The sequence below is a fragment of the Acomys russatus genome, chromosome 14 (genome assembly GCF_903995435.1).
Source record: "Acomys russatus chromosome 14, mAcoRus1.1, whole genome shotgun sequence".
Lineage (NCBI taxonomy): Eukaryota > Metazoa > Chordata > Mammalia > Rodentia > Muridae > Acomys > Acomys russatus.
In genome coordinates, this window is record NC_067150.1 from 56,601,919 (window position 1) to 56,627,616 (window position 25,698).

Below are 25,698 nucleotides of genomic sequence, written 5' to 3' on the forward strand. Positions count from 1 at the left end.
TGCCCATCTACAAGGATTACACTCTCACACACATGTGCCCATCTACAAGGATTACACTCTCACCCACATGTGCCCATCTACAAGGATTACACTCTCACACACAGCACACAGGTGTCCATCTATGGGGATGACACTCTCACACACATGTGCCCATCTACAAGGATTACACTCTCACACACATGTGCCCATCTACAAGGATTACACTCTCACACACATGAGCCCATCTACAAGGATGACACTCTCACCCTCATGTGCTCATCTATTAGGGTTACAATCTCACACATATGTGCCCATCTATTAGGGTTGCACTCTCACCCACATGCTGTCTATCTCTGAGAGTTGCTCTCTTACCCCTACATGCTGTCTATGAGGGTCGTGCTCTCACCCACCCATCCTTCATCTGAGGCTGGCTGGCTGGGACCTGATAGATTATTACCTCATGAAGATCTTGGCTGGGAATGGCTACAGCTTCATCCTCACAGCCAAGGGGGGATTTGTACATGGCATTAAGGAGAAGTTGTACTACATTTTGTCCTGGACTTGGAGCAAGTGATGACCACTGCTGCATCTTCTTCCTCCCTGAAGAAGAGCTACTAGCTACCCTACCTACATCCAGGCCATCACTATTGGCTAAGAGCAGTTCCATTGCCCTGAGCCACCCTTCCAGCCTTACTTCCTGCCTATGAAATCCTGTGGCATCCACAAAACTACTGCCATTGTCATCTTGAAGTGCGACGTCGACACTGTAAAGACCTCCATGCCAACTAGTGCTGTCTGATGGTGCTACCATGTTCCCAGAGACCTCCACACCAACTAGTGTCATCTGATGGTGCTACCATGTTCCCAGAGACCTCCACACCAACTAGTGTCATCTGATGGTGCTACCATGTTCCCAGAGACCTCCATGCCAACTAGTGTCATCTGATGGTACTACCATATTTCCAGAGACCTCCATGCCAACTAGTGCTGTCTGGTGGTACTACTATGTTCCCGGAGACCTCCACACCAACTAATGCTAACTGATGGTGCTACTATGTTCCCAGAGACCTCCATGCCAACTAGTGTTGTCTGATGGTGCTACCATGTTTCCAGAAACCTCCACACCAACTAGTGCTGTCTAATGGTACTACCATGTTCCCAGGCATTGTCAACAGGTTGCAGGAGATCACTGCTCTGGCTCCCAGCACTGTGGAGATCAAGCTCACTGATTGCCCTGAGCGCAAGTCCTCTGGATTGCTGGCTCTGTCCTGACCTCACTGTCCACCTTCCAGCAGATGTGCATTGACCAGACAAGAACAATGAGTCTGGCTCCCTCCAAATGCTTCTGGGTACGCTGCTCTTGACAACACCTAACTTCTGCAGGAAAGCAGACAAACAGGAAACAACACTGGCATGACTTTGTGAGGGTTCTTTGTTTTGTTTTGTTTCAATGTTTGTTTTTTGTTTTGTTTTGTTTTGTTCTGATGCTTTTGACTCAGGATTTAAAAACTGTAACAGTGAAGGCTGTTGGTCAGAGCAAGCATCCTCGAAGTTGTCCTATGTGCCTGAGGGTTGATTGTACATTGTTTGATAATCATTCTGATGAGATACTTGGTTACAGAAAGTCCCTCATCCTCCCAAAAACTGCCCCCTACTCTGGAAAGCAAGGTGACCCAGTCCATGTCCAGAGTTCATTCAAGGGAGGTAACTGTTGTTTTTGTGTAAATTATGTGTATCACAGATTTTTAAAATTTTTCTGCCTTAATACGGTTTTTAGTTTTGAATAGTCAGTCACCATGACTCACCCCTTCTTTTGTTCTCTCGGCTTGAGATATATGAAGGCTTTTGGTCCCCCCTGGGAATGGGTTGGGATATAGAAGCAGCCAGAGGCTTTCCTGTGTACTGACCTGAGACCAATTTAATAGAAGTGCACACCTTACAAACAAACAAACAAACAAAAAAAAAACAAGTGTTTGTTTTAGAATGGAGAAATGACTCATCTGCTGACAGCACTTGCTGTTCTTTCAATGGACCTGGGTTTAGTTCCCAGCACCCACACGGTGGCTCCCAACTGTAACTCCAGTGCCAGAGTATCTGACGCCCTCTTCTGGTCTCTAAAAGCACCAGACTCACTCGTATGTGAGCAACACATAGGCAGGTAAAACGCTCAAATTAAAAAAAAAAAAAGGTTTGTTTATTCTACCATGATGGCATAGACCCCTTAAGCTTTGTTGTTTTGGTTTTGCTGTTCACATCAAGACCTTTAGGATTGAATTTAGTGTGAGGTGAAGATTTTTGAAGTTCTGAGGTCCATGCATGCTAATTGAGTGTGCTACCACCGCACAACCTCCAGACCCAAGACCGTGGTGGATATCAGGTTGATCCAGAGCACTCACTGGAAAGTCTTTCCCACTGTTCTGCAGAGTGACATTTGTCACCAATCACGGGTCTGCCATGCACTCTGTCTCTGGACTGTTTGCATTCTTCTGCTCTCTTTGAAGAGCCTTGTGTCACTACCATACTTTTTTTTCCCCCTGTTTGTTGATTGGTTGTTTGTGGGGAGGGGGGTGTTGGTGTTTGCTTTAGCTTTTGAGAAAGGGTCTCACTAGATAGCCTTGACTGCCTTGGACCTCAATATCCAAGACCAAGCTGGCCTTGAACTCACAGAGATTCTCTTGTATCTGCCTCCCAGTGCTAGATTAGAGGCATGGTGTCTGTCTCTGTCTCTAACACTTTCTCTCCTCTCCCCCACCTCTCCCCTCTCTCATTTGTTTCTTTAATATTGCCTTGGGGCTGACAAGATGGCTCGGTGCTTAAGGGCACTTCTTGTCCTCATAAAGGCCAAAAGCTAGGTTCCAAACCCCATGCTGAGCAGCCCACGCACGAAGGCCTGTACCCCACCTCCAGGCAAACCAACACTCTTATCTCTGTGGGAACCTGCGCACGTGTCACCTGCATTCATGCAGACACACATACAAGTTAAAAGAAATTGCCCTGGGGCTGGAGAGATGGCTCAGCGGTTAAGAGCACTGACTACTCTTCTAGAGGTCCTGAGTTCAATTCCCAGCAACCACATGGTGGCTCACAACCATCTATAATGTGATCTGGTGCATACATAATAAATAAATCTTTTTTAAAAAAAGAAAAGAAGTTGCCCTGGCTTTTTTTTTCTTGGTTCTTTGTACCTCATTTAGAAGTAGCATGCCAATTCCTACCAGAAATGTGGTAACATTTTAATTGGGGTATCTGTAAATCAGTTAGTGGAAAATTATATGTTGAGGTTTATTATCTTTGAGCTATTTAATAGCTTTGGGTTTTCTATGTAGAGACCTTACACATACTGTGTTAAATTAAGTCCTTGATGGTGGATATATTATCAACAAACACCATTGGTCTATTTTTTTTAATATTTTTTAATTTATTATTTATACAATATTCTGCCTGCATGCCAGATTTCAATGTAGATTGTTGTGAGCAACCATGTGGTTACTGGGAATTGAACTCAGGACCTTTGGAAGAACAGACAGTGCTCTTAACTTCTGAGCCATCTCTCCAGCTCCATTGGTCTATTTTTAAAAAGTCATTTTTTATTTAAATATGAAAAATGCTTTTGTATGGCTTGTTGTTCACACATAAGGAAAGCATTTATTTTGTGTGATGTGATGACCGTGTAGTCAGTGTTCGTCCTAAATTATGTTACAAATTCTAGGTTCTGCTCATAGATTCCTTTGGACTTGGCTTGTCTAACTGTGTCATCTACAAATAATGGTTGTTATCTTTCTCTCCAATCTGCATTTGTATTAGTTTCCTTCCGTTCTTGCACAAGCTATTATCTGACCATGGTGAACAGAGGAGATGGTTTCTCTTGTCCCACTGCCAGCCTTGAGGACATTTCTCAGGACTCTAGTGTGATGGGGTATTTGCTGTAGATGGGTAGGGCTACTCTCTGCTAGGTTGAGGAAGTTGCCTTTTAGCCCTAAGTTGGTTGGTCTGGGTTTTGTTTTGTTTTTGCGGGGGCGTTGTTTTTGTTGCTCTGGGGGTCAAGCCCAGAGCCTTCTGTAAAGCAGGCAAATACTGTATGACTGGACTATATCCCCAGCCTCACGCTTCTTAAACACAGCAGAGAAAGGGGACTGGGACTGTATCTCAGAGGTAGAGTGCTTGCCTAGCAAACACAGAGCTCCAGAAATATAATAATAATCAGCTCAGCCAGAGAGATGGCCCAGCAGTACAGAACACATCTTACTTTGGAGACGACCAGATGAGTCTAGCAGTTATGTCAGGCAGCTTATGGTTAAACCACTCATAACTCTGGTTCCAGGGCATCCTGACTCTATGAACATACATAGTCATATACTTTTCCACTTTACTTTGTCGCTCTTCATCCTTACTCTTTAAGAAAATGTATGACATTTATTTGTCATGTATCATTTGTCTGTGTGTGTGTGTGTGTGTGTACCTGCATATACACCAAAGCAGGTGTGTGGACATCAGAGGACACCTTGCTGGAGAATGGCACCGGTTTGAACTACCAAACCAGGAAAATAATAGGAAAAAAAACCTCATAGCGTTTTAAGTAAGTTTATAGTTTTGTATTGGGTCTTGTTCATTGCTATCTTTGGGCGCATGCAGCCTGTGGGCATGGCTTGGGCATACCTGATAACACATGGCTTTGACATAAAATAGTCATTGTGGATGCTCTGGGGTTTACTCATTTATTCCCTGTTTGTATAGCACTGGCCAAGCTATCTTTTCCTTCAAGCTGTTGGGGGCCACCACACAGGAGATCCCAGTTCTGAGGACTCTCCACCTTCTCCCTGCCAGCAGGCTGCTTGCTCAGCCCTTCTGAGGCAGCTCCGCCATCCTCGGGCAGAATGAATGCCCTCGATGATGTCCCCTTCAAGGTGCCCAAGGGTTTTGTGATGGACACAGAGCCTGACCCTGCACCCGAGCTCAGTGTCCTGGACTGTAGAGAGCTTCTGCTTGGTTCCATGGTAAGTGACTCTGACTATCTAGCGTTGTCCTTGGATCTGACGTCGAGCCCCTAGGGCCTGTCTCATGATTGTAAAGGGAAGCTGGGTTTTGCTTTCAGATAGTCTAGGGAGTTTGAAAACAAGCCAATAAGTTCTATGGAGAAGGCTCCTTGTCTGGGTGATGAGGTTGCTTTTTTTTTTCCCCCTAGGTCAGCTGAGGGCCGACCTGTGTGAGCTGCTCATCACTGCCAGCATGCTTAGGTCAGCTGAGGGCCGACCTGTGTGAGCTGCTCATCACTGCCAGCATGCTTAGGTTCATCCCCTCTTCCCCATCAGCTGTTAGAATTCCTCTTTGTGATAAGACTCAATGTCTAGAATCTTCTGTTAAAAAATACAAGCTGCGCCAGGCTTGCTGGCACACGCCTTTAATCCCAGCACTCGGGAGGCAGAAGCAGATGGATCACTGTGAGTTCAAGGCCAGCCTGGTCTACAAAGAAAGACTAGGACAGCCAAGGCTACACAGAGAAACCCTGTCTCAGAAAACAAGCAAACAACAAAAAAAAAAGAAAAGAAAAGAAAGTGTTTGAGACGGGCATGGTGGCTCATGCCTATAATCCTCCCAGCACTTGGGCGGCTGAGGCAGATAGATCTGTGAGTTCGAGGCCAGCCTGGTCTACAAAGAGAGTTTCAGGACAGCCATGGCTTGGGGGGAAAAAAAGCTACAAGTAGCATGGCTGGAAAGACGGCTCAGTGGTTAAGAGCACACTGCTTTTCCAAAGGTCCTGAATTCAGTTCTCAGCAACCACATGGCAGCTCACAACTGTCTGATGCCATCTTTTGGTGTGCACATACAGACAAAGTATCCATATACATTAAATCATTAAATAAATAAATCCTCTTTTGTTTTTGTTTTGTTTGTTTGCTTGTTTGTTTTGGTTTTTGAGACAGGGTTTCTCTGTGTAGCCCTGGCTATCCTGGACTTGCTTTTTAGACCAGATCGGCCTGAAACACTCAGAGATCCACCTGTCTCTGTCTCGTGAGTGCTGGGAGTAAAGGCGTGAGCCACCACACCCTGCTAAATAAATACTCTTTTTTTTTTTTTTTTTTTTTTTAAAGTACAAGCAGCTAGCAGGTGCATGCCTTTAATCCCAGCACTCAGGAGGCAGAGGCAGGTAGAGCCTGGTCTACAGAGGGAGTTCTAGAACAGCTAGGGCTAAACAGAGAAATCCTCTCTCAAAAAAAAAAAAAAAAAACAAAGGCAAGTAGCTCTGTGAGTACATTGGGAAGGATTGGTAATCCACACTCCCAGTACACTGGCTGGAGGCTTGAAAGGACCTTGTATCTCTCCCTTCTGCTCCCCCTGGATAAAAATGATTTAACTTTCAGCCAGGTGTGGTGGCACAGGCGTTCAATCCCAGCACTTTTGAGGCAGAGGCAGGTGGATCGCTGTGAGTTCAAGGCTAGCCTGGTCTACAAAGTGAGTCCAGGACAGCCAAGGTTACACAGAGAAACCCTGTCTCGAAAAACCCAAAAAAAAACCCCAAAAATTTTAAAAAATGATTTAACTTTCTATGAACCAAGTTTACTTAAAGATTTAGGAGAGAGCTATGTTGCATTTATACTAAAATATGGGGCTGTGGCTGTAGCTCGGGTAGAGGAGTTGCCTATGTTATAGCAGTGATGTACCGTAGGGTAGATGAAGACCCTTATGAACTTAAAGATTAAGATTGCCAGGTACTTTGAAGTTGGACTGGGGCTCCTGTATGTGGGACTCTTGCTCATTTTGCACACAAGGAACCTGAGGTCCAGAGAACAGATATAATTGCCTGAGGCAAGACTAACATCTAGTCCCAGATTCCGAATCATTTTGTGTTAACTAAGAGTAGGACATAAGCCAGCACTCGGGAGGCAGAGGCAGGCGGATCGCTGTGAGTTTGAGGCCAGCCTAGTCTACAGAGTGAGTTCAGGACAGCCAAGGCTACACAGAGAAACCTTGTCTCAAAAAACCAGCCAGCCAACCAACCAACCACACAAACAAAAAACCCAAAACAAAAGAAGAAGAGGAAAGCAGACTAGAGCCCATGTAATAATCTAACTTGAGAACTGACAAATGAGGAAAGAAACACCTTTACCTTTAAAGTTAAGAGCAAAAATACACAACTCTGGTAAAAATATAAATATTTTAGCCCAGTGGCCAAACACTTGCATGGAGTGTACAAGGCTCTGGTTTTCATCCCCAACACAGCACCAAGAAACAGATCTAAAAGGCAGTTTCAGAGCCCCATGGCTAACAAAGGAAGGAGTACGGGAAAGGCCCGTTCGGTAGTGGGAAGCCAGGAGAAGAGGTGGGCGAGCAGAAAGACACACACACTTTAGACTCACAGCATGGACTCTCTCTCTCTCTCTCTCTCTCTCTCTCTCTCTCTCTCTCTCTCTCTCTCTCATATTTCAAGACAGGGTTTCTTTGTGTAGCCTTGGCTGTCCTGGTCCTGGATTCGCTTTGTAGACCAGGCTGGTCTTGAACTCACAGAGATCTACCTGCCTCTGCCTCCCAAGTGCTGGGATCAAATGCATGTGCCACAACTGCCCAGCTTCTTTTGCTTGTTGTTGTTGTTGTTTTAAGATTTATTTGTTTGTTATTTATACAGTATGCTGCCCCCATGCCAGAAGAGGGTACCAGATCTCATTATAGATGGTTATGAGCCACCATGTGGTTGCTGAGAATTGAACTCAGAACCTTTGGAAGAGCAGCCAGTGCTCTTAACCTCTGAGCTATCTCTTCAGCCCCCCATGTTTTGTTTTGGGTTTTGTTTTTGCTTTTTTTGAGGCAGGATTTCCCTGTGTAGCCTTGGCTGTCCTGGACTCGCTTTATAGACCTGGTTGGCCTCAAACTCACGGAGATCTGGCTACCTCTGCTTTCCCAAATGCTGAGCATGTAGGCAAACACCACCATGCTCAGCTTCTTTGTTTTTCATAGTGAGGGTTTCACTGTGATGTAGCCTGGGCTGGCATGGATCTCCAGGTTGGCCTGGAAATCATAGATAACTGCCTGCCTCTGCTTCCCAGATGCTAAGATGATCACACCTCACTCTGTTCTGCCCTTAAGTGACCTGACATGCCCTGGAGGGCGCTCTGTAGTCAGTCAGAGACACCGCTTAGCCACCAGCGATAATCTGCCCTCAACAAATGACGTAGCTGAGCTTCTAATCTGGAAACGGGAAGGACACCCGAACCCACCAAGCAGAATTTAATGCAGACTAGATTGATACATTCCCTGGGCCCTGAAATAATCTTGCATATCAGCACAGGGAGTGGGGACAGGAATTAGCCCTGTCTGAGGAGGTTTATATGATGGACCGACATCTCAGGCTGACAGCGTTGTTGGGCCCAGGGGAAAACTGCCTTGTTGCAAACACGTTAATTCTGAGACAGGGTTCCATGTAGCTCAGGATTGTCTTACATTCACTAAGTGGCCCAGAAGGACCTTGAACTCCCTATTTGCCTGCCTCTCCTTCTCAGGACTGAGCTCACGTGCGTGCACAGCCATGCACATGGCTAGTTTGTGTGGTGCTAGGCTGGAACCTGGAGCTCTATGTGAGCCAGGCAAGCACTCTGCAGGCTGAACTGAACCCCAGACCACGAGGGCCGTGTCTACTAGAGTGCTTTGAGGTAGTTATTGCTCAGTGACATACTGAATGGCAAAGAGTTTTATTTTATTTTATTTGTGTGTATAGTGTGTGTGTGTAATTTTACTTTATGTGCCTTGGTGTTCTGCCTGCATGGTATGTTTGCATGAGGGTGTTGGATACCCTGGAACTGGAGTTACAGACAATTATAAGCTGCCATGTGGGTGCTGGGAATTGAACCCAGGTTCTCTGGAAGAGCAGCCAGTTCTCTTAACCACTGAGCCATCTCTTCATCCCTGACAGAAGGGGCTTTAAATATTGGAGTTTTACCATGGTTACTCTATTAACCCATCACTAGGTTTGTCTTCGATGCCAGGGTTTGCCACTGAAATATCACGATCCATAGGCCCCAGAAGCATCTGTAAGGGAGGATGGGAGTGGGCTGTGAGGATACCCAGAGCCAGGAACTTTGCCCAACTGGAAAATTTGACTGAACAGGGTCCCCAAGCAGCACTGAGGGCTGTGGCCCCACGGGCTGTGGCTTGCCGTTGCTGAGCTTCACGTTGTTCTTCTCTTTGCAGTATGACTTTAGCCTGGAAAGGAAGGCTCTCTTCTGGGTGGAAGCCGCCACCCAAGGACCTTTCCCCCACCAAAGTAATGACATGGGGATTGCATCTGCCCCTCCAGCCTGGTTCTTACTGGCCAGTCCAAAATACAGTCTGGTACCTGCACCTGCTGAAGTCAGAGACCCAGAGGCTGGACTACAAGAACCTCCGGAGGAGGAGGAGGAAGAAGAAGAAATAGGAGAGAAAGGGGCTGAGGAAGATACCTCCTCTGTCAGCGAGGAGGAGCTGGACTCCAGCAGCCCTCAGCCAGGCTCCCCTGCAAGCCAACGCCGCTGCTCTCTGGACGTACTGCGAAACATGAGGTCTGAGCTGGCTGGTGCTGGGAGGCGGCTCTCAGAGAGCAGACTAGCCAAGTGTCCCCGAGCCCTCCTGCACCGCTTCCGTGGCCACCGCATGCTGAGCCTGAGCGCCAGCCCGGCACCAGCCCCTGGCCCGGCACCGCAGCCCCACAACGTCCCCGAGCTGCCCCCACGACCCTCTACCGCTGGCGCCATGCCTCCCCTGCGGAGCCACAAGCCCACGGTCGCTGTAAGAACTCTCTCCTTCAAGACCACAGCCCCCAAGCCGAGGCCTCCAGGTTGAAGGTTCTCAGCCTAGGCTCCTGCCTTTCTGCCCTGCTCTCTACTCATTCCTCCCCACCCGGCCCTGTGGTCCTGCCCTTCCCGCAGCCTAGCAGTTGTGCCACAATGATTAGCAATCACAGTTTCTAGTGCCATCTTCTCTGGCAGTGGAATATTAGTTCTTTTAGGGATAGGGTGGAATAACATTCATTTCTGTATCCTGGGCACCTCGCAATAGACCCTACCGACAGGGGGAGCTCAGTGAATGCCTGTTACGGACTCGGATCTGGGGTTTCTCACCTAGAAGGCTGGAGAAGCTGATGGCTCAATCAAGAACTATTCAGTTGTTTCCCACCAGACACCCACAGGACAAAGGGACTTGGTCAAGAGGATGTAGGGAGAAGCCCAGACTTGGGTGTGGGATCAGCTTTTGACTGGCAGGGCTGATGTAGCTGGGAAGACCAGGGCAGAGAGAGTGCACAGAAAGTTCCCAGTCAGCAATGAGCCTAGAGTCCAGAGAAACTTAAGTGGCAGGCAGCCCAGGTGTGCCCAATTTCGTATTTATAGCTTTTTTTTTTTTCTTTTAAGAAACCACCCCCTCACCCCAATGAGTAAGTTTCAGAATCCAAAAGCCCTGGATCCAGGGAAGACTGAGGTAGATCCAGACTGGTCTCAGAATATGGTTCTGGGCACAGCCTTGTGTCCCACAATTAGACGCTGAGGTGCTACAGAATAAGACCAAGGAGAAATGAAACCCAAAAGACAGAGTCTGGCAGTCTGGCTGAATTGCTGGACCACTCTGCACCAGCCTCTCATAAGGTGGGCCATCGTGAGAGGGCAGGGCTTTGGGAGCTGGGCTGGTTGCAGATGTTGATGCTAGAATGGCCCTTCCCAGGTCAAGATCAATTTAATTAGCAGAAGATGGTGACACACGCTGATAATCTCAGCCACCCAGGAGACTGTTGTGGGAGAGTTGCCAGTGGGAAGCCAGCCTTGGCTACATAGCAACTTTAAGGCTACTCTGTGCTACCTAGTTACCAAACAAGACGTTGTGTAAATAAATCAACTCGAGCAACAGCCCTCGGGGGAGGGTGCTGGGGCAGGAGGATGAGGCCTAAGGAAAACCAGGCAGACAGTACTACCTAAGAGTCTTTTTCAAAGACAAAAGTAATACCTCTGCTCAAATCTGGATGTTCCCCCAACTTAAAGTAAAAGGAGGGGTCATAGCAGAGCACCCCCTGAGAGGTGGTAGCAGGGAGCTTATATGTCTCATACATGCACCAAGGCCCTAAGGGCAAGGCACATCCGGATTTCCCTCGTGGGTGGAGAAGAGGTCTGGTGGTGTGCCACCAATGCCCTGCTAGCTTGATTCCCAGGTGAGGAGTCCTTCTCTGTGACTCTAGCCCAACACAGGAATGTCTTCAAGGTATCTACTGTAATTCAGCGTTTGCCTAAGTGTGGACATGAGTTCTGTCCTGCTGGGACCTAGCTTAGCCAAGCTGCAGCAGAGTGTGCTGGGAAGACCCTCCCTCTCACTAAGTTGTGGGGTCTGGCAGCCTCAAGGCAGGGCTCATTTCAAACGTATACTGGGCATTGGTTCACTGACTTCTCTGAACCTGGCATGAAATAATGGAATGATGATCCTCTGTCTGTCTGTCTGTCTGTCTGTCTATCTCTATCTCTCTCTGAGACAGGATCTTATGTAGGCCAGGTTGACCTCAAACTTGCTATGTAATGGAAGCTGAGGACAATTTTGAACTTTTTATCCCCTTTCACCTGGGATTACATGCATACGCCACCAAGCTCTGTGCGTGAGATGCTAAGGCTGAACCCAGGACCTTGTGCTTTTGAGACAAGCTTGCTACATGTCTATCTGTCCTTTGTTCTTTCTTACTGACCTGACCTCTCACTACGCTGCCCAGGCTCACCTAGAATTCCTGGAGTCAAGCAATCCTCCTGCCTCAGCTCTCAAGTAGCTGTGATTACAGGCATGTATACCTGGGCTACCTATCACATTTCACTTGCAGTATTGCAAGTGCTAAGTGAAACATTAGCTTCTGCTGACAGCTTCTGCATGCCAGGCCCTTCGCTAATTACGCAGTTTGCTCATGCTCTAATTTATGCCTCTTAACAGCCTGATGCAGTGTTCTAAGATGGTCTCTGTTGACACCTGGGCAAAGTGAGTAGAAAACGAGGAGCTGGGGCCTGCAGGACCCAAAGCTCTCCACAGTGTGTAGAAAGTGGGACACAAAGCCACCTCTTAAGATGTCCAGCCCACCCAGACTCAGGAGGTAGAGGCAGGTGGATTGCTGTGAGTTCCAGGCCAGCCTGGTCTATAAAGTGAGTCCAGGACAGCCAAGACTAACACAGAGAAACCCTGTCTCAAAAAACAAACAAACAAACAAACAAACAAGATGTCCGCCCAGCTAACTGTGACTTCCTGTCTGTATTTCAGTCCCTCAGCCCGTACACCTGCTTGCCACCTCTTAGGGAGACACCCCAGCCCCTCGTCTCCTGTAGATTGCATCCTGATCCAGCAAATGACCTGCTGTCTGCCCTGACCAAAGAGGAGCAGGACCTCATCGGGCCAGTGGTCGCCTTGGGCTATCCCTTGAGAAGGGCCATCGTGGCTCTGCAGAAGACAGGACGGCAGAGCCTGAGCCAGGTGAGTGGGCCCAGTGCTGAGGGGCTGCGCACTGGAGCCAGGTAAGGTCAAATGGCCTTTTACCTTTAACTTGACAAAGGTCTTGCTCCCTCTCTCCCCATCTCCTGTCTCTCTTGCAATGAGGGGATCAACACAGGGCCGTGCACATAGCAGGCAAGCTCTCTACCACTGGTCTAGAGGCCCAGCCCTTGCTCCCATCTCTTTAGAGGCAGAACCTCAGCCTGGCACAAACTACCAAGTTAGGATTGAGTTTCTAGCCCTTCTGCTATCTCCTCACAGGGGGTCTCCATATTCAACCTCCTATCCTACTCCATGCCCCAAATATTAGAGGCTGGAGCTTTCAGCAGCCAAGAACCTCTCTAGAACTGTCCAATAGGACAATCTCTATTGAGAGATATGTGCATGTGTGTATTTGCTCATGTGTGCTGGTGTGTGTGTGCGCGCGCGCAAATACATGTGAAGGCCATAGGTCAGCCTCAGGTCTTCCTCAGATACTATCACATCTTTTTAGACAGTCTCTTTTCTTTATGATATTTGCTGATTCAGCTACAATGGCTGCCTCAGTCCAGTGATTTGATACTCGCCAACTAAACCACATTTCTTCAGAAAATTAGCCTAGTTGGTTCCAAAAATATAAGAGCAAACATCTCAAGGTCACCTGGGCCAAGCCCTCAGATTGTGTATAGTCACTGCCACCTCCTTCTATTTGTCAAAGAATGCCATAGACCAGTCCAAGTTTAAAGGGAAGATGCAGGCCAGGTGTGGTGGCACACACCCTTAATCCCAGCACTCGGGAGGCAGAGGCAGGAGGATCACTGTGAGTTTGAGGCCAGCCTGGTCTACAAAGCGAGTCCAGGACAGCGAAGGCTAACACAGAGAGACTGTGTCTCGAAAAAACCAAAATAAATAAATAAATAATAAATAAAGGGGAGACTCTACTCCTGATTGGGGGGTGGGGACAGGTACAAAGAAATCCTACTCATTGTCAGCCTTACCTCAAAGAGGTTCCAGTGTTCAGAAAGGTTTCACTGGGCCTCCTCACCCTGAGATGGGCTTCAAGGGTAGAAGAGCTCTGACTCTGAGATAAGGGCTGCCGTTACAGGCACAGTACATCTGGGAGGTGCTCCCCTCGTCTACCTGTGGGAAGTATGAGAGGAAGGTTCATGAGACTTAGGATAAGAAAGGAAGTTGGGGACCAAATGGTGGTACCTTGAAGCCTAGATCAAAACTTTGATAAAAGACCCAGTAGGCAAAAGGGATGGTATGGAAAGACCTTGATCAGGCATGGGAGGTGACGCTGGATGTCACTGCTGGCACCCACACCCTCTCCCAGTGTGCCATCCCTGATTAGCACTACTGCCTAAGCATCAGGGTTCTTCGTGTTTGGGAATCTGGCTCCCTGACAGTCAGTACTTCCTCGGCTCCTCTCTGAAAGACATTTTAGTAAGTCCCCTTTGGCCTAGATAAGTGACAGATGACCCACAAGAGAGGACATTGGGTTATGGAGACAGGGCACTTGTAGAAATATGGGGAAAAGTTTTGGGCATTACTCTTCCCTCCCTCCCTCCCTCCTTCCCTTTCATCCTCCTTCCCTCCTTCCCTCATATCCTACCTCCCTTTCTCCCTTCCCAGCAGGACAGGCATGAGTGGCACAGGAGTCAATTCAAGGGCCAATTGCAGATCTGCTAAGGGACACTAGACATATGAGGCTCCCTTTGAGGCTTTCTTTTGAGGAATATGTTTGGAATCAGTGATTTCTAGGGATTTATCTTGGGGTCTGAAGGTGATATCCTTATTTGCCCTGAGCCTGAGGCAAGCCTGCTTGCTTCTACAGTCTTATAGGCCCAAGATCTGACCAAGCAGGAGAATCTCCAAGGCCTGGTCCCCAGGCCTGGTCCCCAAGGCCCCTCAGTGGATCTGGGTCCTGAGGGCTTCTGATCCGCAGGTGGCCCCAAGGCTTCTGGGTTTGTTGTTATTGTTTGTTTTTGGAGACAGAGTTTCTCTGTGTAGCCCTGGCTGTCCTGGACTCACTTTGTAGACCAGGCTGGCTTCGGACTCACATCGATCCTCCTGCCTCTGCCTCCCGAGTGCAGGGATTAAAGGCATGGGCCACCAGGCCTGGCTCACTTTTTGTTTTTTGTCTTTGCTTTCTTTTGTTTTGTTTTTTGTTTTGGTGCCACAAGACTTCTGATCTGCACATGGTCCTCATAAAATAGTTTGGCATGCTACACAGGTAGTCAGCTTTTAGTCGACCTGTGATTTGCAGAGAAAGCCCGAGGACCTGGCACGATAAAGGTTGAAGGAGAGTTGACTCAGAAGTTGCCCTCTCATGTCCACACATGGCACACATGTGTTGTTCCCCGTCTACCATACGTCTCACACACACACACACACACACACACACACACACACACACACACACACACACACTAATAATAATAAGCAAAGCACTTTTGAGACAGAGTCTCCTGACTCTGGACCTTACTATGTTGACCGGGCTGGTCTGGAGATCCTCCTGCCTTTGCCTCCTACTGCTGGGATTAAAGGTGTATGCTACCATACACAGCTACCAGTAAGTTGTTTTTAAAGTTTTTCTGTTTTTTGTTTTTTTGAGTCAGGTTTTCTCTGTGTTAGCTTGGTTGTCCTGGACCAAGCTGGCCTTGAACTCACTATTTTTAAAGTTAAAATCACCTGGAGGGCTGGGTAGGCAGTTGTGGTGCATGCCTTTAATCCCAGCATTCAGGAGGCAGAGGCAGATGAACTTCTGAGTTCGAGGCCAGCCTGGTCTACAGAGCAAGTTTCAGGACAGCTAGAGCTACACAGAGAAACTCTGTCTCATAAACAAAACAAAAACAAGAAACAACAACAATAACAGAAATCACCTGGAGAGCATAAAATTGTCCCAAAGTCGAGGCTCTGTCCCAAACCATTTATACGAGACCTTCTGCTGATGAGACCATATCAGTAGTTTTAAAGGTCTTGGAATGGCTGTGACGAGCTTGAGAACACTACTGTGAGGGAGTGTCCACAACACCTGCCCCTGTCCTTCCTCTCTCTGGAGGTGACAGTTTCTCTGTCCCTGTCCACTGTCATGTCAGCTGAGATCCCCTCCTGCCCTTCCTGCAGCCCACTGCAGCCAATCAGAGTGACCGAGGGGCCCTGAGAGGTCAAGTGACAGGGAGCCTTGTTCTGGGACCCTCCCTTTCCTCAGCTGTGGAAGGGGTTTGGGGTGAATGGCTTTCAAAATGTGCTCTGACCCAGGGCGAGGTGTCCTGGTGGCCCCGGTCTCAGGAGCGCCGGATTCTGTGCTCCTGCAGCCGTAGGCCTCCAGCTCCAGGAAGCTTGCTGTGCTGGGACAAACAGACCAAGAGCTCCAAGCAAGAGTTTGCAAACCACAGGGCTGGATGCCTGTGCTCCAGCCAGCTCTAAAGGTCAGCAGAAACCTGACCTGCTCCTTCCCAGCTACTCACATGGCTCTCATGGCCTAGAGTCTTCGTCTGGCCCCAGGCCCTGTGAATCCTGCTTTGGTCTGCCCAGCACTGGCATGGTCTCTCACGCCTGGTTTATCTCATCCACTAAGCTGTGAGTTCCTTGAAGGTAGTTCTTAATTTGTTTAATGAACACGTTTACTGTGTTCCTATGCCTCCCCTGCTAGTGTCAGGGACCCGGTGGTGACTGACTAACCTCCCACTTTGTGCCAAAATGTGAGTGGACACAAATATAAAGTGAAGCAATGGACACTGCACCGGGTGGGTGGTGCCAAAGAGCCTCAAGCGTAGCCCAGTAAAGACAGAGTCTGCAGAGAGGCTTTCTGGGAGGAGAAAGAGGCTGGCCTTGGGTGGGGAGGTGGACAGAGGCCTCAAGTAAAGGAGGAAGCTGAGGCTGTGAGCAAGGTGGAGTGTGATAAAGGGCAGCACATTTGTTTTAGAGACAAGGTTTCACATGGCTGGGCTGGCCTTGAACCCACTATGTAGCTGAGGGTGATCTTTGACGTGTGTGTGTGTGTGTGTGTGTGTGTGTGTGTGTTATAATATAGTGTAATATTTGTGCATATGTGTGTGCAAGTGCAGACACTCATGAGTGCATGAGAGACCAGAGAAAATATCTTCGTCTGTCACTTTCAGAGACAAGCTCTCTCACTGAACTTAGAGCTAGGCTGGCAGCCAACAAGCCCCGGGCATTCTGCTTCTATTCCCACAGTGCTGAGGCTTCAGGATGGCATGTGGCATGCCCGGGTTTGTATGAGGGTGCTGGGCACTTGAACTCAGGTCCTCACACTTATGATGCAAGCACTCTTCCCTCAGCTTTGAACTTCTGCTTCTCCTGCTTCCACCTCCCCGGTGCAGCGTCGTGTCCAGTCATAAGGTGCTGGGGACTGAACCTCACACTCACAAGGCAAGCGCCCTTCCGGCTTAGCTACCTTGAGACAGCACACGTTTTGTTTGTTTGGGGGTTTGTTGTTGTTGTTGTTGTTTGGTTTTTAGTCAGGTCTTACTATGTCACCTGCTCGTCTCCAGCTCACTGTGTAGCCAGCCCAGCCTTGGTCTGATGATCCTCTCTGGTAATGAGAGAAGCCCCTGATGGTGTGATCAGGGGTGATGAGAACAGGTGGTCAGCACCAGGAGCGCTTCCTCTGCTGCCTCCCTCCCCCAGTTCTGGTGCAGACTGTTGCCTGGTGGGAACTCAAGTCATCCTAGGTGACATGTGTGTCTGGGGATGAGGAGGGATGCATAGAGATGGGTGAGGAGGTTCCGTTTGCATTTGGGTGCTCCTCTGGACAAGGATGGACAGGTTGGTGGTAGCACATGTAGCGGCTGTGTTGGGGTTGACCTACTTGCTTAAAGCCTGTCCTGTACCCCACTTAGGCTTTATGAACATATGAACAGCCCCTTCCTTGGATTCTACCCCTCAACTCGGGACATTTGTTGAGGACCTGTTGTCACTTGTCTGCTGGTTCTCAAGAGAAGCTTGTTCCAATTCCGTTGGCTCCCTGTTACCTATAATGGGTTGTCTAGTCTGCACGGCTTGGGGTGACACCCCAGCTCGTCCCTGACACTCCTCTGACTGTCTTTTCCCCTCTGCCCTCTTTGGCCCAGTTTCTCAGCTACCTCAGCGCCTGTGAGAGGCTGCTGCAGCAGGGCTACGACGAGGCTCTGGTGGACGAGGCCATGGAGATGTTCCAGTTGTCCGAGCATCAGGTCAGCCTCCTGCGTGGGAGCCAGGGGGTGGGAGCACGGGGTGCAGGGGTGCAATGGCCCCAGAGCAGTGTGTGGACTGCTCAGGAGAGAACTGGCTTGCTCACACTGGGGAGAAAGGACTGACCTGGAAGGGGAGCACAGCAGAAGGTGAAAGACAGAGAGCAAAAAGGCAGAGAGGGAACTGCAGGGGCTTTCCACAGCTAACTGAACCAACACAACACACATTACTGGATGCCTGCTGGTTGTGAGACTCCCATCCAGGAACAATCTGAAGATGTGTGAACTCGAGGAGTTTGATGCCCTCACAGCATACAGGGAGCCTCAGGCCCTACAGAAAGTCACAAGTGCCCTCATAGCTCCTACCACAGTAGTGGGGCAGCAGTTCACAGACCTGAGAGTTGTGTGTGAGGGGCGGTCTTCAGCAGAGGCTGAGCTGGCTGAAATCCAGCATTGTCAGCTCACAGGCAGCACCCCTGGCTGGGGTTGTACATCCTCCTGGAGCTGCTGAGCATCCTCCTGGAGCTGCTGTGATATGGCAGCACCCCTGGCTGGGGCTGTGCATCCTCCTGGAGCTGCTGTGTATCCTCCTGGAGCTGCTGTGATATGGCAGCACCCCTGGCTGGGGTTGTTCATCCTCCTGGAGCTGCTGTACATCCTCCTGAAGTTGCTGTGTAGCTCCTCATCCTGCCCTAATACCAATCACAGGGAGTCCAGAATGAGCCAGATAATGGTGCCTCAGCAAGGCTGGAACCTTCTTTCCTCACATCCCCAGAGGAAGAGGAAGATGACAGGCACTGCCCAGGGTCAGGCTTCCCTGGTGAAGGGACCACAGTTGTCCCGTCTGGTTTCATGTGCAGTGGGCACCAGGCAGGGGGATACCCAAGACTGAGGCAGCTTTGCAGTAATGGAGTACCCTGTCTGCCTCCTCTTCAGGCAGGGGAGTTCCTGCACCTCTGGCAGCAATTCAGTGACATGGGCTTCCAGCAAGACCGGATCAAAGAGGTGCTGTTGGTCCATGGTAATCAGCGTGAACAAGCCCTGGAAGAGCTGGTAGCCTGTGCCCAGTGACAAGCCAGGACACTCTGTGATGCATCGCCGACCAGCAAAGTACCAGACCTGCCTCCCAGCCTAAGTGTATTATTAAAACCTAAGGCTGAGTAGTGGTGGCAGCAGTGCACGCCTTTAGTCCCAGCACTAGGGAGGCAGAGGCAGGCGGATATCTGAGTTCGAGGCCAGACTGGTCTACACAGTGAGTTCCAGGACAGCCAGGGCTACACAGAGAAACATTGTCTTGAAAAACCAAAAATAGCTGGGCGGAGTGGCGCATGCCTTTAATCCCAGCACTAGGGAGGCAGAGGCAGGTGGATCACTGTGATTTTGAGGCCAGCCTGATCTACAAAGTGAGTCTAGCACAGCCAGGGCTACATAGAGAAACCCTGTCTAAAAAAAAAAAAAAGAAAGAAAGAAAGAAGAAAAAAAAAAAACCCAAAATAATAATCATAATAAAAGTAAATAAAACCTATTAAGACTAAAGCCAGGTGTGTTGGTGCATGCCTTCAATCCCAGCAGTCAGGAGGCAGAGACAGGCAGATTCTTGAGTTCGAGGCCAACCTGGTGTACAGAATTTCAGGACAGAGGTAGGCTACACAGAGAAATCTTGTCTCGAAAAACAACAACAAAACTAAACCCTAGCAAAGCACCACATTCTCAGCCAGACATGGTGGCGCACACCTTTAATCCCAGTACTTGGGAGGCAGAGGCAGGCGGATCACTGTGAGTTCGAAGCCAGCCTTGTTTACAAAGGGAGTCCAGGACAGCCAAGACTACACAGAGAAACCCTGTCTCGAAAAACCAAAACCAAACCAAACCAAACAAAAACAAAATACCAAATCTCACCAGGTCTACATTTTCTATATCATGAGAATTTTAGGGGGTCCCTGGGCTCAGCCCCTTATATTCTGACTCAGAAAGCACAGGTGGGGAGCCTCCAGGAATTTGGGTTTGGTTGGTTGATTAGAATTATATTGTTTTGTTTTTACATGAGGTCTCTATGTTGCCTGGCTGGTCTTCACCTTGGGGCCTAGAGTGCCCCTCCTGTGACCTCAGTCTCCCAGGTAGCTGTCTGACCTTGTTTGTTTTCTGTTGGAGGCTCTCTGAAATGTCTTTGCAATATAGCAGGCCCATGACGCATGTGCGTGGCCCTCTAGACCAGCCAATCTGTGCCCTTTCTGCTCTGATGATCTGGGTTTGAAACCAGCCTGTTACCTTTGGGGAGTTGGGAAGGTCAGGACAACAGTTGTCTCTAGCCCCCACAAGCCTGCATTTAAGCAGCCTTCAGGGACTGAGAGGAACCAGTGGCTGGAGTGGCCTATGACTCAGGCAAGCAGAGGTCAGAGGCCAAGGGGCTAGTGCCAGCAGCACATCCCAAGTTCTCTGATAATTACCAGGATTCAGACATTTTATTCTCCGCTCTGTAAATGAAGCTGTAGCTAGGGCCTGTGTAAAACCCAAGGAAAGTGGCATGTCTTTCAGTGCTTCGCTCCCTTGTTCAGCTGTGTACTGGGGACTTCTGGGACCTGAAATACCATGTTTGGGACTGAGGCCCACCTAGCCCCTTAGTGCTTTCCACTAAGTTTCGGAGCCAGACAGCTTGGAATCACAGTGAAAATATTCCCTGGCCTTCTAACATGCTTTGAGTAGGTTGGAGGCGATACACAGAGAAGTCTGGGAACCTCAGCTAAAGAGCATGAAGCTGGTCATGAGTCTGTTGCGAAAAATCAAACTGACTAGGAAAAGACTGTAAAATTAAGGTCTGAATGCTGAGATGCCACGACGGACCCAAGGCTCTTTTTTTTCCAGTTAAGTTAATCTGGCTCAGAACACCACTTTTATTAAGCCCTTTGAACGAGAAGGGGCCAGCTGGCAAGCCTCTCAGCACTCTCCTCCTCATTTCTTGCCACAAACCCTTCTGTTTTCATCCCTGGGAGACTATTGCTTGATTACAAATGAAACAGCAATAGAAAAATAGTTAGTTTACAATATTTTTTTTAGCTTTTTAAAATTTAATTCATTTATATAGTGACTTCAGAAGCTCAATTAGGGTTGTTTATGGGAGCATGGGCAATTTGCCAGAAGCTACACTACTGAAGAAAATGTCTCTCCTCCCCACACCGTCATTAACCACTATAGGATCTATGGTATCGTTCCTCAGGGAGGGATGGGGCCTCATAAGACATGCCCCCTTAACTAATTTTTTTTTAAAGGAGGTGGAAAAATAAAGTTTCAGGCATAGACTCTGAAATCAGATGGGGCTACAAGTTCAGTCTTATTGCTGACTAGCTGTGTGCTCTTTTGAAAATTGCTTATCTCACCAAGCGTGGTGGCACACGCCTTTAATCCCAGCAGAGGCAGAGGTAGATGGATCTCCGTGAGTTCGAGACCGTCCTGATCTACAAAGAGAGTCCAGACCAACCAAGGCTACACAGGGAAACCTTGTCTCGAAAAACAAAACAAAACAAAAACAAAGAAACAAAAGGAAGAAAAGAAAACTGTTTATTTTCTCTGTGTCTCGGTTTCTCATTCATAAAGACATACTGAAACTTGTCAGCGATGCTGATGGAGCGGGATAGTGCATGCACGCTTCCGGCACTACGTCTGCCAGGCCGGACATGCGCATTTTCTCCCTTCCCTTGTTCTACAGCCACCGCCCTTCTCTGTTCATTTCTGCCTGTCACTTAACACACACCAGCGGTTACAGTTTGCCTAAGCGCTTGCTAAGGGTTCAGGTGTTAAAGACTTAGCCTGCAGCTGATGGTGCTAGGGGGGACTGGTAGGAAGTTACGAAGTTACACCATGTCCTTGGAGAAGACCATGGCCCTTCCTCTCTTCTCTGCTTCCTCGTTACCATTACCTGAGCAGCTTTGCTCTCACAGACGCCCACCACAGTGCTCTGCCTCACCACAGGCCCCCAGAGAACAGACCGGAGCGACCATCAGCCAGAACCTCTCATACTGTGAGTGGGAAATGCCCTTGGTTTTCTCTTTCATCATTATCTACATAAAGCTAACACGGTGGCATTCGGTAAGCCAACTCAGTACACCTGAGCAATCTCCCCCAGGGGACCATGCCTCTCTGATCAGCAGAGCTGAAGAAAGTAATGAAGGATTATGGAAGGGCCGTTTGGGTAAATGGTGGCCTCTATGGGCTAATCCTAGGGGCCAGGTAGCTCTTGAGACACCAGCAGACGACACACACACAGGCTCCCTGAGTGGGGCGTCATGCTGGCAATGCCAGCCCTTAGGGGGCGGAGGCAAAAGAATCCGAGGTCCAAGGTCATTCTCAGCTACAACTGGAGTTGGAGGCCACCCTGAGCTACACCTGAGTTACACTCTGAGCTACACCCTGAGTTACCCTGAGCTACACCTGAGTTACACCCTGAGCTACACCCTGAGTTACCCTGAGCTACACCTGAGTTACACCCTGAGCTACACCTGAGTTCTTTGCTTGTTTGCTTGCTTTTGTTTTTGTTTTAATATATTCACCAAATTCTCCCACCAATCACAACTTTATTTCCTAGCATACCATCTGGGCACAGACAGATCAGGGGGAGAGTGGATGGAAAAAACAAAAACAAACAAACCACGAATGGTCTCAATCCTTCAGTGAGCTCCCAGCGTTGGGCTGGCTTTGGAGGCTGGTATAGCACAGGTCACTGCCTGGGCTGCTGATAGCAGAAGAAAAGGGGCCAGCAGGGGTTCCTGGGGCTGCATTTGGCCAGCTCCCCCTGCAGAACTGGGTCCTAGCCAAGAACCCCTGCTAGTTCCGTTCCCTGTCCAGTGGCGGGACATCCACCCCAGCCTCCAAGGCTCCTGCCACTGCTGGTGGCCCTCCCTCCTGCCCACTCTCCTCCTGAACCTGTCCTTATAAGGCCACCCATTCAGGAGATGCAAGTTCTGTGTCCTGCCTATGCAACGTCATCTGCTGTTTCTCTGCTCAAGATTTTTAACTTATGATTTGATTTATTTTGTTGCTAAAAAAATGCTTCCAGGTTGAACAGAGGTATTAACTGTGTTCCAAATGAGGGTACAAAGATAGAAGCTAGGTTGCTGGGACCTGGGGGCCCAGGACAGGCCCCAGGGCATGGCTTAGCCAGATTCCACATTCCCTCAGTAGCCAGACAATTCCAAGAACTTAAGCAGGCTGTGGACTTAGGTAACTCCCAAGTACTGGGGGAGCAGCCCCTCCCCTGCTGTGAGCCATCTTAGTGCATTGTCAAGGTGCCCTGTCCTCTCTTGACCAGGAGTGGACACATGTCACTTACTTACTCTGGCATGTGCCATTGGATCCTTGAGAGCCCCTTTCTAGTCCTGGTCTTGGAGAAGTGAGACCTGCTCCTGTTGTAAAGCCTGCACTACTGAGTGCTGGCCCTTCTCCCCAGGGAGCTTTGAGCAAACCCAAGGCCTCAGGCCTGGTCCTGTGCTCCTTAACTAGCTGAAGATGCTTCCTGCTGGATATGGTGAAACAAACAAACAAACAAACACATGAGTCTTGGTACATCCTGCCTTCTGGAGACCTAGAGACAGGCCTGACAGCAAAGCTGAGAGAGGAAAAGCCAGGTGGGACTATGGGCCACCAGGAGGCCTGGGTCCCAGTGGAAACTCTGTCTTTATGAGGGAACTGACCCCCCACGGTCCTATGACCAGTAAGCAGCTGCCTCCTCCATCCTACTGCAAGGCCCCTGGGACAGAGGTAACTCCTGCCTGGGGGAGCACTGTCCCAGGTCCCTACAATGACAAGGGATCTGGGTTTATGTTCTGAAGACAATGCCCTGGCAAAAGGAATTATAGCAGATGCTTCCCAGGCCAAAAGCTCCTCTTCATGCCTTCCACTCTCGCCTTAGTCAGTGACTCCCTTCCCTACTTGCAGCCAGACCAACTGCTACTACAAAGATAACCAACAGGCGTTCCTTGAGGTGGAGAGCCTTCTGGCCTGTTGACATGAGCCAGGCACTGCTCGTTTGAAGTTATCTCTGTGTTCCTTATAGCTCTTCAGAGTTTAGGCATTGTTCTTGTGCCGGCTACCAGATGCCCACCTCATGTTCAGAGGCTAAATAGCTGTCCAAGAGCACGCAATTGGAAGGCCCTAGAAGTGGATTTGAATCCAGAAAGCCTGAGCTAGCAGCTGCAGCATTCCTTCCACTCTGCTTGCTCTCCTCCCTGCGAACCTGCACACAGCTCCCTCCTTGAGCCATCCCATCACAAAGGGGCACAGCAAAATGGCTATGGTGACTGGCACTTCCTAGCCCACGTAAGGGCCTCCAGAGCTCTCCCTGTAGGCCCTGGGGAAATCTGTAGTTGAACTTGGCTACCTTCAGACAGAGCCAGGCCCAACCCAGAGGCCAGGGCCTGTTGGATCCCTTACCAAGCAGGCATGGCCAGGAACTCTCATTTGCTTCTTCCTGTTCCCATCCTCAGAGGGCTTCTAAAGGTTAGATTTTTTTCCCCCTTAAAGTGGTTTGGGGAGGCAAGGCTCCAGCTTCCGGCCACAGAGACACCACTCTTAGCCGGAAGACGTTTCTCTGGTTCCCGTCACCGTGTGATCAGGCCAAGCTTTGAGATGGACACATGCCAATATGCTTTACTGTGCCCGAACTTAACCGCCGGGCAACTGGTGCCCAGATTGCTGAGGGCCAGAGGGCACAGGCACACAGCCAGCAGGCTCTTGCCAGGAAAGATGGGGCACACTCAAACTGGGTCATTAGAGGAAATCTGAGGACAGAAGTTGTTTATGAAGGGTGAAGGGCCACCCCAGGAGCAGTGAGAGGCAGAGATGGGGCACTCTCTCCACCCCTACCCCTGACGGGAAGAAAATCAGTGCAAACCTGCCTGGGACCCAGTCCTGTACTCATGTTCCCTCCCTGGGCCCCTCTGCTGAAGCACTGAAGTCTCCCAAGTCTCAGGACCTCAGAGATGCGACCCCAAACAGAGGCCTCAAGGGCTGTCAAACAGCTCTGCTTGCCACATTCACGACAAGCTGCAGCTCCCATTTTCTGAAATATAGAGCCCAGGTTCTCCAGCCCGTATGCTCGGAGCCCAGCCCTATGCGTGGCCCTGAGCCCCAGTGCCTGGCATGGCCTGCAGAATGACTACATAAGCCGTCAGTCCATCCTTAACCATTCCTCTCTTATACAAAACATCAGCAGCTGGGGTCTGGGTACATGCGGGTAGTCTCCGTACTTGGAAGGCCAGGGCCAGAGAATCCTCTGAGCCTGGAAAGCCAAGGCTAGACTGGACAACATAAGACCTCATCTCAATAAGTAAGGAGTTGGGAGACACACTGTAATCTCAACACTGGTGGAAGTGGAGGATGAGAAATTTGGAAATTCAAGGTCAGCCTTGGCTATATAGCAAGTTCAAGACCAGCCTGAGCTACAGGAGACCCTGTTTAAAAACAAAACAAAACAAAACAAAAACCAGCCAGAAGGACACACACATACACACATATACACAAATCTTAAAAAAAAAAAAAAAAAATCAAGCCAGGACTGGAGAGATGGCTCATTGATTAAGGATATTGGCTGCTCTTTCCAGAAGACCTGCATTCAATTTCTAATTACCACATGGCAGGTCACAGACATCTGTAGTTCCACTTTCAGGATATTTGACACTCTCTCCTGGTCTCTGTGGGTACCAGGATCACATAATATGTACAGAGACACGTGCAGGTAAAACACTTATACAAATAAAATAAAAATAAACTAAAAGGCGGGCATGGTGGCATACGCCTTTAACCCCAGCACTCAGGAGGCAGAGACAGGCAGATCACTGTGAGTTCAAGGCTAGCCTGGTCTACAAAGCAAGTCCAGGACAGTCAAGATAACATAGAGAAACCCTGTCTCAAAAAAACAAAACAAAACAAAGCAGCTGGTTGTCAGGCGAGTGAGATAGAGTGAGCCCCGTGAAGCCTTCTCTCACAGGTTTCTGCCTCAGCAACCCTACAAAAACAACTTTCGTGTGTGTGTGTGTGTGTGCCTGTGTGTGCATGCACCGTGATCAACCCTAGGTATAATTTC

The 25,698-nt window shown here is 49.1% G+C and overlaps 1 protein-coding gene across 1 annotated transcript; it reads left to right on the top strand.

Moving 5' to 3' along the window:
* The first annotated feature begins 4,809 nt into the window (after window positions 1–4,809).
* Window positions 4,810–18,935, top strand: Ubap1l (ubiquitin associated protein 1 like). The gene is made up of 5 exons (XM_051156669.1): window positions 4,810–4,973; window positions 9,160–9,732; window positions 12,220–12,429; window positions 17,526–17,627; window positions 18,561–18,935. Exons 1-5 carry the CDS (start codon window positions 4,854–4,856, stop codon window positions 18,693–18,695), a joined length of 1,140 nt encoding a protein of 379 aa, XP_051012626.1. The 5' UTR covers window positions 4,810–4,853; the 3' UTR covers window positions 18,696–18,935.
* Window positions 18,936–25,698: the final 6,763 nt, after the last annotated feature.